Source organism: Pelophylax lessonae, assembly GCF_965119305.1.
Source record: "Pelophylax lessonae genome assembly, chromosome: 13".
NCBI lineage: Eukaryota > Metazoa > Chordata > Amphibia > Anura > Ranidae > Pelophylax > Pelophylax lessonae.
This window is the reverse complement of record NC_138780.1, coordinates 50026720-50045482: the sequence shown is the minus strand read 5'-3', so window position 1 is coordinate 50045482 and position 18763 is coordinate 50026720. Positions and strand designations below refer to the sequence as shown.

Genomic DNA, 18763 nt, shown 5'->3' with positions numbered 1-18763 from the left:
GAATGCAGGGATGGGAGACAGAGCTCTGCCTAGTGCCCTGACAGCAGTGACCCCTGTACTGTGCCCTCCTGCCCACCCTGTACTTTGCCCTCCTGACCCCCATACTGTACCCTCCTGCCCACCTTTGTGCTGTGCCCTTCTATCCGCCTTATGCTGTGCCCTCAGGCCCACCTTGTACTGTGCCCTCCTTGCCTTCTGTGCCCTATGGCCCAACCTGTGCTGTGCCCTCCTGCCCTCTGTACTGTGCCCCCCCCCCCTGGGCTGGAAGAGGCATTTATAAAAGGGGGTAAGTGTATAGAGGGAGGGAGATAGTGCTAAAAAAAAGAAGGAGAGGGAGAAGTGTGTACAGGGGAGAAGAGGGTCAGTGTATAAAGAGGATCAGTGTATAAACAGGGTCAGTGTGTACAGGGGGGTGAATTTAATTTGGGATAATTCCCTTAGATGTGTTTATTTGTTGTTTCGAATCAGACTAAAAAGCCACACCCAATATGTAGCATGATTTAGGCACGCCCACCTTTTTAACCATCTCCCTGGTAGGGGTCCAGTGCATTACTTTCCCCAGGGGACCTTGTCGCTATTAAGATGGCACTGATGAAACCTTAAAGTTGTTTAACAATATTTATAATTTTAGATATGAGAAAATGGACTCTGCTTCATATCCAAAATCAGAAGGAACTTATTTAACCAGAGGTTGGATTATTACCTGGACATAGGCAATCCTCCTTTGCACAAGTTCTGTTAAATCTTTGGCCTCTCTTTCTCGCCAGTCTCCTGCGCCATCTGTTTGACTGAGGTAGTAGAGATCGGTCATAACGGATCTGCAAAAAAGGAAAATTATAGACTTAGACTAGACTGTATCATTTGTTGATACTGTAAGATGCAAAGTATTAGTCCTCGTTCACACTAAGGCGACCTGTGAGGCGACCTGGTCGCCTCACAGGTCGCCTCCCATAGGGAAGCTGCGGACACGTTCTAATAGGAGCGACACAAGTTGCTCCGACTTAGAAAAAGGGTCCGGAGCTTCTTTGGGGCGACCAGGAGGCGACCGCCATAGACTTCAATGTTATGAAGTCCGTGGCGGCCCGAGGTCGTAGCGTCGCTTGTATGTGAACGGGGCCTTAATCATTTGTTTTTATGGTGTCAAACCAATGCAAAATATTTACCTAAAAATCACAACTTTAAAAGCAGGAGCCTATTGCCCAGTACATATCGCATGAAATAATCAAGGCTTTCACACTGCCGCAGTGCGGATCCAGCACAGCGTACCCAAGGTTTTCATGTGGATCACCCACGGTTTTTATAGACTTCTATTATGTCACAAGTTTCTGGCGTGTTTTTTTAAAATCGCAACAAAAGTCCTGCATGCTACATCTTTGGTGTACTCAGAAAATGCGGCAAAAATACAGGACATAATAGAAGTTTATAGGAAACCACGGGAAACCTGCATGAAAACCTTGGGTACACTGCAATGCAGTTTGGCAGTGTGAAACAGCCCTAAGCATGGGTCCAAACTGTAAGTAAATCAATGTTTTTCTTGTAATCTGTACCACTGTCATTAGCAGCAACACTAGAGAGCACTGGATGAGTGTAGTTATTTACCTATACTACACAACATAAACACTCCTAAAAGAGGATGTAGCTGGGATGTAGACTCTCAAAGCGTATACCACGCAGGACAGTTGAGAGAAGTTTCCTTGGGATGTTTTGGAACAGGACTTAAGGAGAAAGGGTAATGCCGTGCTTGAAGTGGAAGGAGGAAAACCCCTTGGGGAGAAAAAAAAACGTTTTTTCCTCCTCAGGGCAACCTTGTTCTTGTGTAATACTAGGAAAGACTCTTTAGAAGATAAAGGACGCTAACTCAGACTTGCCAAGCAGAGGAGACCACACCAAGAAAGGCCACCATACAGGTAAATTCAAGGGAATAGCCCTAATAGGTTCAAAGGGTGGCCCCTTGTCAGGGCCTGGACTTGAACCTAGGACCTCTGTGTTTGGCAATGACTCTTAACTGAGCTACCTGAGGTGCTGGACAGCGCCCTGTTTGATCCATTGGACAACCTCACCTTGTGTCTTGACTTCTGCTGAACCTTAGTCTCTTTGCTTCTCCCATGAACTTCCTGATTTAAGCCATGTCTCTGCACTTCCTGTTTGCCAAATTATTGTGCTCTCTTCAGCCAGTATCGGAGTCTCGTCTTCTCTGCTGCGGGCCATATTGTGCTACAACTCATTATCAACCCTTGGCATGTTCTTTGACTACGCTTCCCAACCTGCAACTACTCGTTACTGACCTTTGGCTTGTTTTACCGACTACGCTTTGGTTTGATCCTTACCTGCTCATAAGCTTCTGGACCCTGGCTTGCTCACCTACTGGTGGGGCAATTCTGAGGACAACAACCTGGTTCTAACATGCAGCAAAATCTATCTCCACCATCAGCTGCTCTGGTAAACACCAGTTAGTACTTAGACTCTGCGCCTCAGGTGAGCCCGCGTCATCTGACTTGGTGACTGCCGATGTACCTATCCTGCTGGTCAGTGGTAGTCCCGCTACTGCTATAGCAACTGGTCTTAGAGCCTGACCCCTGATCGTGACACAATAGTATGGCCCAAGCATGGAGGCCACTATAGCAAACATTGTGGCTCCTCTTAGGCAGCAAATTTCTGAGCTGCAGGAATTCGGTGTTACCTACCAAGAAAAAGTTGCCAAACTAGAAAGTATGGTGGAAAGGCAACAGGGGGAGATGCAGAGACAAATGCTGGACCAAGATGATACTAACACACACATGCCTCAGCCATCTTAAATTAATGGAGACCCCTGCCATTACAAGGGTTTCCTTAATCAGTGTAGTTTCCAAATGCACCCCGCTACATTTCCTTATGAGAAAAGGAAGGTAATGTTTATTCTCAAACTTCTGACTGGGGAAGCTCTAGCCTGGGCCTCCCTGTATTTAGAACAAGATTAGTGCCACTTTGAATAATCTACAGACTTTAATGCAATGCATCAGGTTTTTGATTATCCCAACCTCTGCTCCTGCCGAAGCAAAGTTGCATAGTCTGCGGCAGAGTAAACAGCTGAATTCAGATGGATCGCAGATGTCCTTTGGAATCCTGCAGCGCAAAAGAGCTGGTTCCGCCAAGGGCTTCCTGAACAGGCAAAGGATGAGCATGCCAGAGTTGAGACTCCTAATGATCTTGAGGCCTTCATCCAATTATGCATACGAGTTTTTTTTTTTTTTACTTTATTTTTATTTGCATATAAAAACAACAAAAGTTTTTTTTCTTTTCTTTTTTTTGGCGTGGAGAGTAGTGGACAGTCCAAAAGTAAAGGAATGGTGTGAAAAAATAAATAACTTTAATATGGAATATATATGTAATACGCAGGAGGAGATTCCAATAAATATGAAAAAAAATGGGGAAAATGGATAGATTTTAAAAAATCAACCAAATATATTGAAATAAATAATTAAGTATGACTAATTTGGAGAAATGCAGGAGGACGGAAGCCATGGGTAGGGAGGGAGGGATTTTTAGGAGGGGGGGAGGGGAAGAAAGGGGAAATTTATGGCATACATAGTATTTGAATATTGTTATATCAATTATGCATATGAGTTGATCAGAGACTTACAGAAAAGGAGGAAAGGATGGGATTGTTTCGAAGTAAGGGTGGCATTAGTTTCTCTGCTAATCCATTTGTTCAGCAGGATTCCAAAGTTTCTCCGGAATCTAACACTCCCAAGCATATGCAGGTTGAGGTTATGAAGAGATCCATTTAAATTCAGCATTAGGAAAAAAAGATGTTCTGAGAACCTATGTCTAGATTGTGGGGACTCCGGTCATTATGAAGTTAATTGTCCTAACAAAGAACAATTGCTGCAACTGATATGGCTGTGCCAGAACAAATCCATTATCCAGTCTATCTTCCCATTGGTTCATGAAAAAAATAAAGTGAATTCTCTACTATATAATTTTTTTCATTCCTATTAAATTAAACTAATCTCCAAGGGCATTAAAATTCCTTGCCAGGCTATCCTGGACTGTGGGGCTAGGGGGAACTTTATGGATATAGAATCTGCCCCCAGCACTAATATACAAAAGAGAAATAAATCTGCTCCTATCAATATGGGGACAGTGGATGGTTCACCCTCAACTTCAGGACCTGTTACCTATGAAATTGTTTCTCTGGTACTCCAATTTAAGGCTGACCAGCGTCGGACCATCGGTTTTTAGCCTATTACGTCACCCAAATTTCCTGTCATCCTGGGCATTCCTTGGTTTTCCAGCCATAATCCCTCCATCAACTGGGAAGCACGGATTATAAATTTTACATCCCCCATTGCGAGGAAAACTGCAAGAACTTTGTTGAACAAGTTCTCTACCAGTCAAGGAATCACAGGTGGAGGTGTTCACTACGCAGTCATTTGACAAACTGCCTCCACAATATTATGAGTTCCAGGATGTCTGTAATAAGAAGAATGCTGATCAGTTACCTTCTCATCGCTCCATATTATTGTCCCATTTAACTGCTCCCAGGGGCTGAAATGCCATTTGGTTGCCTTTTCAATCTATAAGACCCTGAATTTAAGGGACTCAGTGAGTGACTTGATGAGAATTTAGAGAAGGGCAACATTAAACTCTCAACATTTCCTACAAGGGCAGCCCTGTTCTTTGTAGAAAAGAAAGATTCCACCTTGCATCAATGCATTGACTACAGGAACTTGAATAAAAACACTATTAAAAACCAGTATCCACTTGCTTTAATCTCTGAAATGTTGGAAATACTCCACTCTGCCAAAATGTTGGAAATACTCCACTCTGCCAAAGTCTTTACAAAACTAGACTTAGAATATAACTGCATCTGCTTTTGTCAAGGAAACAAATGGAAAACCACTTTTAGAACCATATATGGGCATTTTGAGTCCTTAGTTAAGCCTTTTGGCCTCTGCAATGCTCCTGCAACTTTCCACCACTTCTTCAGTGATGCTTTTTGAGATCTATTGAGCCAGTTTGTGATTGCTTATCTGGATGATATTCTCATGTTTGCTAATAACCTAGAGGAGCATCGCAAGCATGTTTGCACTGTCTTTGGAATGTTAGGGAGGACCGAATTAAAAATTAAATTGGAGAAATGGGAGTTTGAACGAACCCAGATGCAGTTCTTGGGACATTATTTCTCCTAAAGGAGTGAGCATGGATTCTGAGAAGATCAAAGCAGTGGTAAATTTGCCTGCACCTAGAAATATTAAAGAAATATGATTTGTTGGATTTTCCAACCTCTACAGCAAATTCATCAGAAACTTCTTTAAGGTGATAGCACCAATTACACAGCTGACAAGGAAAGGGATGCCCTTTGTGTGGTCACCTGAGGCACAGACTGCTTTTTTAAGCTAAATACTTATTTCACTTCTGCACCAATAGTGGTACATTTTTGATCCGGAAATTCCTTTTATAGTGGAAGTGGATGCCTCTGACTCTGCCGTGGGAGCTATCCTTTCTCAGCAAAAAGGTGAAAAGATGCAGAATTTCGACTTTGGGAATAAAGAGTTGCTGGCAGTTAAGGAAGGCATGTGCCAAAAGGGGATCAGCGCCCAGTAACTGTTCTTAACGATTATAAAATCTAGAATTCATTAGTTCTGCCAAGAAGAGGTCTTACAGACAAGCACATTGGTCACTGTTCTTTCAAGGTTCAATTTTATTATCTCGTATCGACCTGGGTCAAGGAGTAGTAAGGCTGATGTCTTACTGAGGATGTTGACTGAACCTCTCCAGGAAGGCAACTCAGAATGTACAATCCCGCCTCAAAAGAACTTCCTAGGTGCCACGAATTTCAAGACATTCTTGAGTCTCCTCAAAGAGGGGTATGAAAAGAACCCACTTCTCAATCATTCTCCTATGGATATGAACATTGAGTTCAAAGAATGGCTTTTGGACCCATGCACATTTTCTCCATGTACCTGAATCTGCTCGGGTTGAAGCCCTCAGGTTGAATCAGGAGTCAAAACTTGTGGGGCATTTTGGGGTTTCTAAGACTTTTTATCATGCTCCTTTTGGTGATCATGCTATAAGAAAGATGTCAAACGCTATGTGGCCTTGTTTCTGTGTACGCAATAAGATTTCCCCAAGCTCCTTTGCGGTTCCTCCTGACACTCCCTGTTCCATAAAGACTATGGGGGTCAATTTCTATGGACTCCTCCCTCAAAAGAAATGACCACTATCTTGGTCGTCATCGACCATCTCACTAAGATGGCCAATTAAATACAGGTTAAGGTGGTACCTTATTCTGAACAAACTGTAGAGTTAATGGTTCAAGAAGTATTTAAATTACATGGAATTCCTAATGATGTCATATCTGACAGAAGAGTACAGTTTACATCAAAATTTTGGAAACGTTTTTTGCTCAGCTTTAGGTGCAACAGTTATTCTATTCTCTGCTTTTCATCATCAGTCTAATGGTCAGACCAGGAGAACCAATTAAACCTTGGAGCAGGACTGATCCTTCTACAGCAGTTTGCTTATAATAATTCTAAATATAGCCCCAATTCTGAAAGTCCCTTTTACCTAAACAGATATCATCCAGTTTTTTATTCATTCTCTTACCAGCATGTTAACTACATTACAGGGGATTCAAGAGAAATTGATTGAGAACACCAGGGCCAACACTTTTGTGAACACCCGATACCAAAGGGTACCAAAAACGCCACAAATTAATAATGCACAGACACTCTGCAGGCTAAAGGGGCTGTATCCAGAGAGGCATCACAGATATACTGCAACATCTGTATCAACTGATCCACCAGCTCTGCCAGCTCAGGAGTATGTTGACCCCCTTTCAAATCCTGGCGCAGAAGCTTAGCCCATTATGTTAAGGTCTGGGAGACTAAGATGATGGCAAACACCAGCCTCAAAATTTAACATGCCACGGTGTAAAGGTATCGGACCAGAGCCTCAGCTCTGTTGTCCACAGGGTCTTTAAAGATGGGGGGAATCCTCCACCGGAAGAAGTGTGGCTTTATTCAATCTGGAAACCTGAGAATCCACCACTGGTGGAACTGCCAGTTTCTTTAAAAGGTACTCTTCAAAGGGATACCTCCTAGCGAAAACGCTTAGGTATCCCAACCATGCGTTTTGGGGATCCCCACTGACTTGCGACAATCTCGTCTAAATAGGTTAGAAAGGGGAACACCTAGTCACCTTGGATAGTCTGCGGGTACCAAATTGCACCGACGCAGCATTAGCTGTGTCCTCCAATTTTAAAGTTTCGCGCACTGATACAATCAGTGCCTCCACAAGTGCCTTTTCATGCGCGGCTATAATGGAAGAGAATTCATCCTTACTGCCAGAGCACTCAGGGTGCGTGGACGCAGACCCAGTGGGTTGACTCGCGTCTGCGGCAAACAAAGCCACTTCAGAATCTGAGGAGGCAGAAGAGACAGGTGAAGGCGAGGGGGGGCGCTTCTTGCTTGGCCACTTTTGAAAGGCCATATCAACTTTAGACACTAGTGACTGCAGGAATGCCATCATGGCTGCCAGGAAAGACTGAGAGCCAGAGGGACAGCAGTTTCCAAGAGTGGGTCAAGTGGTGACACATGCTCCAGGGCCTCCATATTTAACCATCCGCAATATCTGAAAAAAATTGCAATAAAAAGTCTCAGCGCACCAGCGGGGAAAGAAAGAAAGAAAGAAAAGAAGGGAGCTGTACACCCGCAGGGACTCACCACCATCTACTTAGGGAAGAATGCAGAGCACCAAACTGCTTGCCATGCGGCGATCAGAGAGAAGGAAGAAGTGCCATCACTATCCCACCGTCTCAGCACCGCTCCACAGGCTACAAGAAAATGGCCGCTGCATTGATTTCAATGGAAACTCAGAAAACATGGCCGCTAAAGCTGTAGAACAGCCATCCACAGAAAAATGGTGGTGCAGCAACCAGGACCCCAACGGCCCTCCAAGTACTTGCATTGCGCTAGGGGGGCCCTAACCGGGACCCCCACCCCTGGCATTGCCATATAAAAATTGTATTGTGAGCCGCCAGCAGCACGCTCACTCCCCCCCTCCCCCCAAGCCCAACACCACATGACCCCATGGGGAGGGGGGACTAAGGGGGGGGGGGGTAGGTGAGGGTAACATGGGCAGGGGAACCCCGCTAGTGAGGGGGGGGAACCAAGTGGGAAGGAAGGACCCAGAGGGGACCCACTAACCCGTTGGAACACTATTCACCACACTTGGGAACCCAGCGGGCAACACTCTGGCCAGTCCACTGTGACCAGTGTCATGACGAGGGCTATGCGTCTTGCGAGGTGTTTCACTCGCCGTCCAGCCCCCCGTCCAGTGGAGCTATGTCGCGGCCAAATGGCGCAAAGCTAAAGTTGGGTCACGCTCGCTGACCAGACTGGGAAGAGCGTATCTAGGATATCCAGTGTGTCGCTCAGTCCGGCAGTTGGTTGTAGTTCTCAAAGGAACAGAAAAAAAATTAAAAGAAAAAAAATCTATTTAAAAAGGAAAAAATGCCAGGACCAGAGATCCCAGCAAGGAACCAGGTCTTTACTCCTGACTAGGCAGAAAAAACTGAAGTCCTATAGCAGGAAGTAGGAAGTATACCCCCTAGGACTGCCCTAGGGGCGTAGTCAAATTTGTTTCTGCCTAGTCCTACTCCTAAGGAGAGCAGCATAACCCAAGGGTCAAAGATGATATGGAGCTGTGTTCGTCAATGAACGAAAGGGAAATCCCATTTTTTGTTTCTTTCATCGACGGACACAGCGCTCCATAAATTATAACTACTGGGACTTCCAAAAGCAGTGCTAAAAAGGAAAATGAGGGTGGGGAAAATAACCCAAGGCTAAACATGAGAACCCTTAACCAGGACAAAGGAGCCCAGTCTGAAAAATAAAAATTTAAAGAAAAGCACCATTGAAGAGGGAACGGCCCCTCTTAAACAGCAGTCTGCAAAAAATTGCGGCCAAAAGAAGTATCCGCAGATGCCAATGTATCTACCTTTTAGAATTTTGTAAAGGTATGCATCGACGACCAAGTGGCCGCCTTGCAAACTTGCGATATTAATGCCTGATGATGGAAGGCCCAAGAAGCACTCAGCGCCCGAGTAGAATGCGCCGTGAAAGGGAAAGGTGAAACCTGACCTTTGATGGATTAGGTCTGAGTCACCGTCTGACTGATCCATCTGGAGATGGTAGCCCTTTTCTTGGTCTGTCCGTAACTAGAAAAAGCGAATCTGACCTCTGAAAAGGACCCAGTAGCTGTCAGATACACCTGATTCGCACGAACCACATCCAAGGTATGCAAAGCAAATTCCTTGGGATGAGCCGGCTTGGGACAAGGAAGGCAACACAATGTCCTCACTCAAATGGAAGTCAGAGACAACTTTGGGCAAGAATGATAAACAGGGACGAAGAAGCACTCTGTCCCTAGGGACCACTAAATAGGGACTGCGACAGGATAATGCTGCCAATTTAGATACCCTGGGGGCCGAGGTAATAGCCACCAAGAATGTCACCTTATGGGATAACATAGGCAAGGGAATTTCCCGAAGATTCTCAAATTGAGGTTTCTGGAAAACCCGAAAGTACTAAATTTAAATCCCATTGTGGCAAAAGAGACTGTACAGGTGGAGCCATATATCAAACCCCCTAATGAAGGTACAAACTAAAGAGTGTATAGATAGGGGTCGCTGAAAGATGATTGCTAGGTCAGACACCTGGCCCTTAATGGTACTCAAGGCCAACTTATGATCAACGCCCTGTTGAAGAAAGGTTATGATTCGAACCACAGAAAAGGATCAAGGATGGGTACCAATCGACACACCAAGAAATGTACGCTTTCCACGTACAATGGTATATCTTGCTGGAAGACACTTCCTCGCCTTCACCATAGTAGGGATGACTGATCCAGACAGACCTCTATCCCCCAGTACATGGCTTTCAATAGCTAAATCATTAAAACCAGCGACTGTAAAGCAGGATGGTAGATCAGTCCTCGGGACAACTGGTCTTCTCTGAGAGGAAGCCCCCAAGGGACGTTTATGGCCACTAGACTGATTGGTGGATCCTCCCCCCTTGATTCCTCACAGGAATTGCAGAAGAAGTCTGAACAGAGGATGATACTGGCCTTACCGTGGCCCTTGGATGCCAGCGGCGTATCCTTCTGTGTAGCCGAACCTGCTAAAGGAGCTGCATATGGGACTGTGCAAACAGAACTGTCTTGAAGGTGGATACCATCAGACTCAGAACCTGTATGCAAAATGGGAGAGAGAAATATCTGTGTGACAGCAGCCGGTGAATAACGACCTATGGTTCCTGAAGTTTGTTCAGAGGAAGGAACACCCTGGTCAGAATTAGAATCACACCTAGGTAAATCAGTTCCCTGGACAGGGATAGTCGGGGACCTTAGGCAGTTCAGACATCACCTGAACCTTTGCAGGAATTAAATTTGCACAAGGAGACTCAGGAAAAACCTTAAAAGGACAAGCTTTGTTCCCCTTTCTGGGAACCCCCAAAAGAATAATTTTGTGGATCCCCTTGACGCTCATGAAGGAGGTCTACGAGGCCGGAAACCAGCGAAGATGTCTCCCCCCACCCCAATAATGGAATGGGTGAGGGCAGACCTTCATGCTGAAGGGGTCTGTGTCTGTAGGTCCAGAGAAGCTAGCTCCAAACCAAGGATGATTTCCCTTATTCTCTGTCCCAGAAGCACAAAATAATTTTCTATGTGCTGAGAAAGAGGGCCCTCGTCTGTGACAAGGCTCCTTTACAAGGCACTCATCACCACCGGTCAGCACACAGCCCGCACCATGCAGCGATCAGGAAGAGGAATAACCCTGTATAACCACTAGAGGACGAGGAAGGGCTTCCCACTGCTGAATCACCGCCCATCTAAACTCCAAAAACATGGCTACTCCTATTTGCACTGGGAAACCATAGAAAAATAGCCGCCGAAGCTACATAAACATGGCAGCCGATATGTAGCATACAAGGCTACAAAAAAATGGCAGCCACGTGGCTCCCAGGGCCAGAAAAAAAGATCCCAACAGGAAGGGAGGCCCTGGCAGGCGCCCCACCAGCCCCATCCCTCACCAGAGGAGCATATGTTTGGTCGCTGGCGACCCCCACCCCCAGTACAGCACCCCATTCAACCTCAAAAAGTATGCCCTCCCCAGAGGGGGAGAGGGGGTGTGTGTAGGCAGATGGGGGGCACAGGCCGCAATAGACCGCCGAGCTGGGGGGGATGCAAACTTGGAGGGAGGTGAGCCCAAAAACCCTCCAGGGATAAAGGGGGCACAGCTACTTACCACACCAGTAACAGGGTGGGCACCGCTCCATCATAATGTGGGTGCTGTCGGCCAGCAGGAAACGCTGTGACTCAGGCCAAAGCCAGTTCCTATGCGCCCTCGCGAGACGTTTAACTCGCAAGCCAGCCCCCGTCCAGTGGGGCTATGTTGCGGCCGACCTAGCGCGGAGCTGCAGTCTTCACACGCTCGCTGGCCAGACTGGGCAGACCCTAAGGCTCTAAATGATCCAGTGCCTCGCCCAGTCCGGCACTGGATTGTAAATTCACACAGGAACAAAATAAAAAAGGAGGAAAAAAATTCAATTGAAAAAGAAAAAATTGCCAGGACCAGAGACCCCAGCAAGGAACTAGGTCCTTACTCCTGACTAGGCAGAAAAAAAACTGAATACCTATAGCAGGAAGTGGGAGTATACCACCAGGGACTGCCCCATTGGCGTGCTCAAGCTTTTTTCTCTGCCTAGTGTCCTACTACTGTAGGCGGCAGTATAACCCACGGTCATGAAGATGAAGAGCTGTGACCGTCAATTAATGAAAGAGAAAGTACTTTTTTTTTTTTTTAAACAAACTTTTCTACCAGAAACTAATAAAAAAAAAACTTTTTTCGTTTTTTTAGCAAAAAATAAAAAACCCAGTGGCGATTGAATACCACCAAAAGATAGCTGAAAATTGGCTTGGGTAGTAAAAGGGGTAAAAGTGCCCAGTATTAATGCGGTTAAACATGGAGTTAGGCTTTGAAGTATAATGCCAGGATCCTTACAACTTAGCATTTTCAGATCTCTCTCCCCAGGCTTGATTAAAAACCTGGTATGGTGGGATATATAATTACTTGTGATAGAAGTCTAGCTTTTCTGTCCCACGGACGTCTTCCTCTCACTCAGAAATGAAGTGGTTTCTGTGTACAGGGAGGACAACTTTCTCTATCGTTGGATGTCACATCCCTGAAGATAATGCAAGGAAGTGGAGGGTGTTCGGGCTGAGTGAACGGCTCTATCTAGAATACATGAATGGCCCATACTCATGTCAGTCAAATGACGTAGTTATAATGGGCAGTTCAGACCGGGAGCCTGGGCCTTCTAGTCTCACCCACTGCAGCAAAACGTGATGTAACTACATCACTGCTAGCTGAAAAGAGGCTACTGCAGGGAAGTTACAAGACTGGTAGCCGCTGATCTGGAGGGCACAGTAGACACTGGTCTCACAAAACAGATATGCAGAGGAGTAAAGCCTTGAATTCAAAATACAAGTGTGACTTTCTTACTGACAGAAAGCAGTGTAGGTGGAAACAAGAGCACATTCTGACAAGCTAAAAAAAGCACCTTAAGGCCCCTTCACACTTGTGCGACTTGTCCTGTGATTTGGGACTGCAAAGTTGCATGACAAGTCGTTCTCCATGATTTCCATTCATATCTGTACAACTTCAAGTCACAACGACTTCAAAGTAGTCCCTGCACTACTTTTGGCAGATTTTAATGCATTTTGAGGTTCAAAGACATAGGCATTGCTTCAAGACCAGTCCAAATCGCGGCAACAAAATTGCAGTAAAATTGTGCACAAGTGTGAAAGGGGCCTTAGGCTCCATGTACACGGGACGTTAGAAAAAACGTCCTGCAAAGCTATTTCTGACGCCGGGAAAAAGCAGCTGTTAAACGTGCTTTCAGTAGCTTTTTCCATTTGCGTTATTGCACGTTTGGCCACGTTGCTTTTAGCAGCGTTTTTCTGCCTCCATTCAAAATCAATGGTTCCCTATGGGAGCCTATTGATTTGAATGGAAGGCGCACCGCAAGTCAGATCAGGATGATCCGACTTGCGGCGCGACCTGCACTGTGAGAATCTTGAGGGGGAACTCCACCCAAAAATGGGAAAAAAATTGCGTGGGGTTCCCCCCCAGGTTCCAAACCAGGCCCTTCGGGTCCGGCATGGAATTTGAGGGTAGCCCCACGCCGAAAAAACGGCGTGGGGTCCCCCCCAAAATCCATACCAGACCCTTATCCGAGCATGCAGCCCGGCAGGCCAGGAAAGGGGAGGGGACGAGCGAGCGGCCCCACCCCCCCTGGACCACACCAGGCCACATGCCCTCAACATGGGGGGGTGTTGGTGCTTTGGGGCAGGGGGAGCTCTGCACCCCCCACCTCAAAGCACCCTGCCCCCATGTTGATGAGGACAAGGGCCTCATCCCCACAACCCTGGCCGGTGGTTGTGGGGGTCTGCGGGCAGGGGGCTGATCGGAATCTGGAAGCCCCCTTTAACAAGGGGGCCCCCCAGATCCCGGACCCCCTCCCTGTGTGAATGGGTATTGGGGTACACTGTACCCCTACCCATTCACCCCATAAAAGATAGTGTATGTAAATAATGACAGGAGACGTTTTGGAAAGTTTATTAAAAATCTTCATCCGGCTCTTCGGGGTCTTCTCCTCTCCGGGGGTCTTCTGCTCTTTTGCTGTCCGCCCTTCTGCTATCCTCTCTTCTTGTCTTCTCCTCTCCGGGGGTCTTCTGCTGTCTTCTCTCCGTGGGGTCTTCTGCTCTTTTGCTGTCCGCCCTTCTGCTGTCCTCTCCTCTCCGGGGGTCTTCTGCTGTCTTCTCTCCGTGGGGTCTCCTGCTCTTTTGCTGTCCGCCCTTCTGATGTCCTCTCTTCTTGTCTTCTCCTCTCCGGTCTTCTGTTCTTGTGCTGTCGGCTGTCGGCTCTCCTTCTTCCTCCGGTCCTCCTCCGACGACGTCTCCAGCGATTATGCCGGCCTCTGGTCTCTGCAGCTTATTATATAGCCATTAGGGGCGTGGCCGCCAGATGACGTCATCGGGAGACCACGCCCCTTGTGTCACATGTGACGTCACATGTGACACAAGGGGCGTGGTCTCCCGATGACGTCATCTGGCGGCCACGCCCCTAATGGCTATATAATAAGCTGCAGAGACCAGAGGCCGGCATAATCGCTGGAGACGTCGTCGGAGGAGGACCGGAGGAAGAAGGAGAGCCGACAGCCGACAGCACAAGAGCAGAAGACCGGAGAGGAGAAGACAAGAAGAGAGGACATCAGAAGGGCGGACAGCAAAAGAGCAGAAGACCCCACGGAGAGAAGACAGCAGAAGACCCCCGGAGAGGAGAAGACAAGAAGAGAGGATAGCAGAAGGGCGGACAGCAAAAGAGCAGAAGACCCCCGGAGAGGAGAAGACCCCGAAGAGCCGGATGAAGATTTTTAATAAACTTTCCAAAACGTCTCCTGTCATTATTTACATACACTATCTTTTATGGGGTGAATGGGTAGGGGTACAGTGTACCCCAATACCCATTCACACAGGGAGGGGGTCCGGGATCTGGGGGGCCCCCTTGTTAAAGGGGGCTTCCAGATTCCGATCAGCCCCCTGCCCGCAGACCCCCACAACCACCGGCCAGGGTTGTGGGGATGAGGCCCTTGTCCTCATCAACATGGGGGCAGGGTGCTTTGAGGTGGGGGGTGCAGAGCTCCCCCTGCCCCAAAGCACCAACACCCCCCCATGTTGAGGGCATGTGGCCTGGTGTGGTCCAGGGGGGGTGGGGCCGCTCGCTCGTCCCCTCCCCTTTCCTGGCCTGCCGGGCTGCATGCTCGGATAAGGGTCTGGTATGGATTTTGGGGGGGACCCCACGCCGTTTTTTCGGCGTGGGGCTACCCTCAAATTCCATGCCGGACCCGAAGGGCCTGGTTTGGAACCTGGGGGGGAACCCCACGCAGTTTTTTTTCCCATTTTTGGCGTGGAGTTCCCCCTCAAGATTCTCACAGTGCAGGTCGCGCCGCAAGTCGGATCCGACTTGCGGTGCGACTTCCATTCAAATCAATAGGCTCCCATAGGGAACCATTGATTTTGAATGGAAGAAAAAAAACGTATAACGTGGCTGAACGTAGGTTCATCACGTTCAGTCACGTTTAGTCACGTTCGGCCGCGTTTCTGCGTTTGAAACGTCGGGAAACACACGTTCGAACGCAATATAATTGCGTTCTAAAAAAAGTCCCTGAACGCAACTGCCTGCAAATGACTGTAAACTACCATGTGTACATGGACAGATAAGATAACATGGAGCTGCGTTCAGGGACTTCTGAAAAAAACGCCCAACTGCTCCTAAACGTCCATTTCCAGCGTCCCGTGTACATGGAGCCTAACAGATACTAAAAAAAATAAATAAATAACTTTTGCCAAGAATTCTCCTTTCATTTTTGTGTTCCCAGTCAGGAAAAATACCAGATGCAATTTCTATACCATAGTGGTCCAATGATGGGTTTATTACAAGCTCAGTCTTTTGGAGTTGGGTTACCAAACTTAGATGGAAACTTGTTTTTTCCAGTGATCAATTTGTAGACCTGGAAAAAAAATGTTTTTTGTTCTTCTATTAAAGATTAAATTAATTTAAAAAGAAATGCCTGTAGGTTTTTCCGCGAGCTGGATAAATGCGTGGGGTCCTTCATTTGGGGGGGCTCGGTCCTGCGCCTGGCTAAATCCACTATGTGGTACTATGTGGCTCCCACCTGGCATGGGGGGCCTGGCTCTTCCCAACTTTCAGATTTATTATTGGGCGGCAGTTTTGGTCACTGTGCACTGGTGGTTCCAGGGCTCTACTATGAATGCTGCTATGTGTTTGGAGGCGGCTCATCTGGGCTACCTGGCTGACCTGCGTAATTTTGTATACAGAGGACCAAGGGCTTATGACTCTGTGCCCGGCCCCTCCCGTGTTACCTGGCGTGTCTGGGTTGCAGCCCGTAAGAGATTTCTGCAGCCCAACCAGTGGTCTCCCGACCACCCCCTTTGGGGAAATCCCTTCTTGCCCCATTTGCGTATGCTTCCAGATCCACAGGTATTTGTGCGTTATGGGGTGAAGTCTTTGGCGGATGTCATGACCCCGGGTGGGATTCAGGCGTTCGCACAGTTGAGGGAAAGGTTTGGATTGCCTCGGTGGATGAGATTTAGAAATTTCCATCTCCGTCATGCCCTCCGGACGCAATTCCGGGTGCCTCCTCTTCTCCAGTCTGATCCCATCGAACAGATCCTGGCCCCCGGGGACTTGCAAAAACCTTTATCTACACTGTATGCCTCACTCCTGGGTACTGACTCTCCCAAAATTGAGCGCCTTTGGTTGCAATGGCAGTCTGATCTCCCCTCGTTGGATAGGGAGGGTTGGGAGGAGTGCCTTGAAGCGGGTCCCAAGTTGCTTATCCCCTCCCGGGATAAGTTGATTCAGGTGAAATTCCCGCATAGGGTCTACTACACTCCTGAGAGGTTGCATCATATCTACCCCGACAGGGATGCTACTTGCCATCGTTGTCACTCCCACCCAGGGTCTTACTTCCATATGTTTTGGGACTGCCCGGTGATAGCTAGTTATTAGACGGTAGTATTTTGGGGCTATTAATGCTAAGCTGGGGCTCTCTCTCCTGACCTCCCCCGAATTGGCACTCTTGGGCATCCATGAGGATGACCAGCGTTCTCATCACTCCAAACTCCTGCTCTCCTATCTTCTGTACTATGCGAAAAAGGGCATACTTCTCAGGTGGTCGGCTCTGTCTCCTCCGGATGTGCCGTTTTGGCTTAAGCTGGTGGATGCGGATCTACCTTTGTACAAACTTACCTACATGAATAGGGGTTGCCCTTGGAAGTACGATAAGGTCTGGGCGCCTTGGACTGCAGATTGATGTTGGTCTCTATGTCCCCCCCCCCTCCCCCCCCTTCGCTCCTTCTCATTCCAAGGGTCCATCATGGCACAGCCGCACTGAGAACTTTGCGGCCAAAGGAAGCATCAGCTGATGCCAGAACGTCTACTTTGTAGAACTTGGAAAAGGTGTGCACCGACGACCAAGTCGCCGCCTTGCACACCTGGGCCATCGAGGCCCGATGCCAATAGGCCCAGGAAGTACTCAAAGACCTGGTAGAGTGCGCCTTAACAGGGAAGGGCGGAACCCGTTCTTTCAAGGCGTAAGCCTGCTCAATGGTCTGTTTGATCCATTTGGCAATAGTCGCTGCGGACGCAGCCATGCCCTTCCGAGGTCCCTCAGGAAGGACAAAGAGGGAATCCGTCTTCCGAAAGGATTCCGTAGACTTCAGGTAAACCCTGATCGCCCTAACAACATCCAAAGAATGCAAGGCAATCTCCTTTGGATGTTTAGGCTTCGTACAAAGCGAAGGCAGGACAATGTCCTCATTAAGGTGATAATCAGAGATCACCTTGGGAAGGAAAGATGGGGGTGGTCGCAAAACCACCTTATCCCTGTGAATTATCAAGTAAGGGGAGCGGCAAGACAACGCCGCCAGCTCCGACACTCTGCGAGCCGAAGTGATCGCTACAAGAAAAGCAACCTTTTTTGGACAGCAGAGGCAACGATATCTCCCTGATATTCTCGAAGGGAGCACGCTGCAATGCGGACAGGACCAAATTCAAGTCCCATGGAGGTAAAGGCTCCTTTCTGGGAGGAGCCAAATGTCGCACACCTTGAATGAATGTGCGCACCAAGGAATGAGACCGCCAGTGCTGACACCTGGCCCTTAATCGTGGCCAGCGCCAGGCGCTGATCCACTCCAGACTGGAGGAAAGCCAAGATTCTCGACACCGAGTAAGAACGAGGGGAAAACCCCCTGGACTCACACCAGGTGAAGTAGGCCTTCCAGGTACGGTAATAGATCTTACCAGAGGAAGATTTCCTAGCCTTGATCAGGGTAGGAATAACCTCAGGAGATAGATCCTTGTCCTTCAAGACCTGGGTCTCAACAGCCAGGCCGTTAAAGCCAGCGACCGTAAAGCAGGGTGGAAGATCGGACCTTGAGACAGAAGATCTTCCCGTAGAGGCAGGCGCCACGAAGGTGCCACCGCCAGGTGAACAATGTCGGCGTACCAGGACCGGCGCGGCCAGTCCGGTGCCACCAGAATCACCATGTGCGGTTCCGAGGCCAATCTGCGCAGGAACCGGGATAGCAACTGATTCGGAGGAAAGGCGTACATCAGACGATACTGATGCCAAGGGGCCACCAATGCATCCGAGGCGTCCGCCAACGGATCGCGCGTTCTTGCCACGAATCTTTCCACCTTTTGGTTTAGCCGGGATGCGAACAGATCCACATTTGGGGATCCCCACTTCGCACACAGCATCTGAAAGACCTCCGGGTGCAGGGACCATTCCCCCTGGTCCAGGGTCTGGCGGCTCAGATAGTCGGCCTGCCAATTTTCCACACCCGAAATGTGAACTGCCGAGATCGCCGGGACATGAGTCTCGGCTCAAGACAGAATTTCGGTCACCTCCCGGGCCGCCCGGGCACTCTTGGTGCCCCCTTGGTGGTTGATGTAAGCCACCGCGGTAACATTGTCCGTCTGTATACGAACAGGCAGGCCCTGGAGACGGTCCGACCACTGGAAGAGACAGAGTTTTATCGCTCTTAGTTCCAAGCACATTTATCGGGAGGGAGGATTCCTCCTCCGACTAAGTGCCCTGGGCAGACAGGTTGCCCAGGACTCCACCCCAGC

The 18763-nt window shown here is 48.2% G+C and overlaps 1 protein-coding gene across 4 annotated transcripts in view; it reads right to left on the bottom strand.

Moving 5' to 3' along the window:
- Positions 1-18763, bottom strand: part of FUT8 (fucosyltransferase 8) — a 326750-nt gene that overhangs the window by 86456 nt on the left and 221531 nt on the right. For all 4 annotated transcript variants that reach the window (XM_082242939.1, XM_082242938.1, XM_082242941.1 and 1 more), the window contains one exon: positions 704-818. In XM_082242939.1, the coding sequence (XP_082099065.1) occupies positions 704-818 (115 nt within the window). The remainder of the gene's footprint in view (positions 1-703; positions 819-18763) is intronic.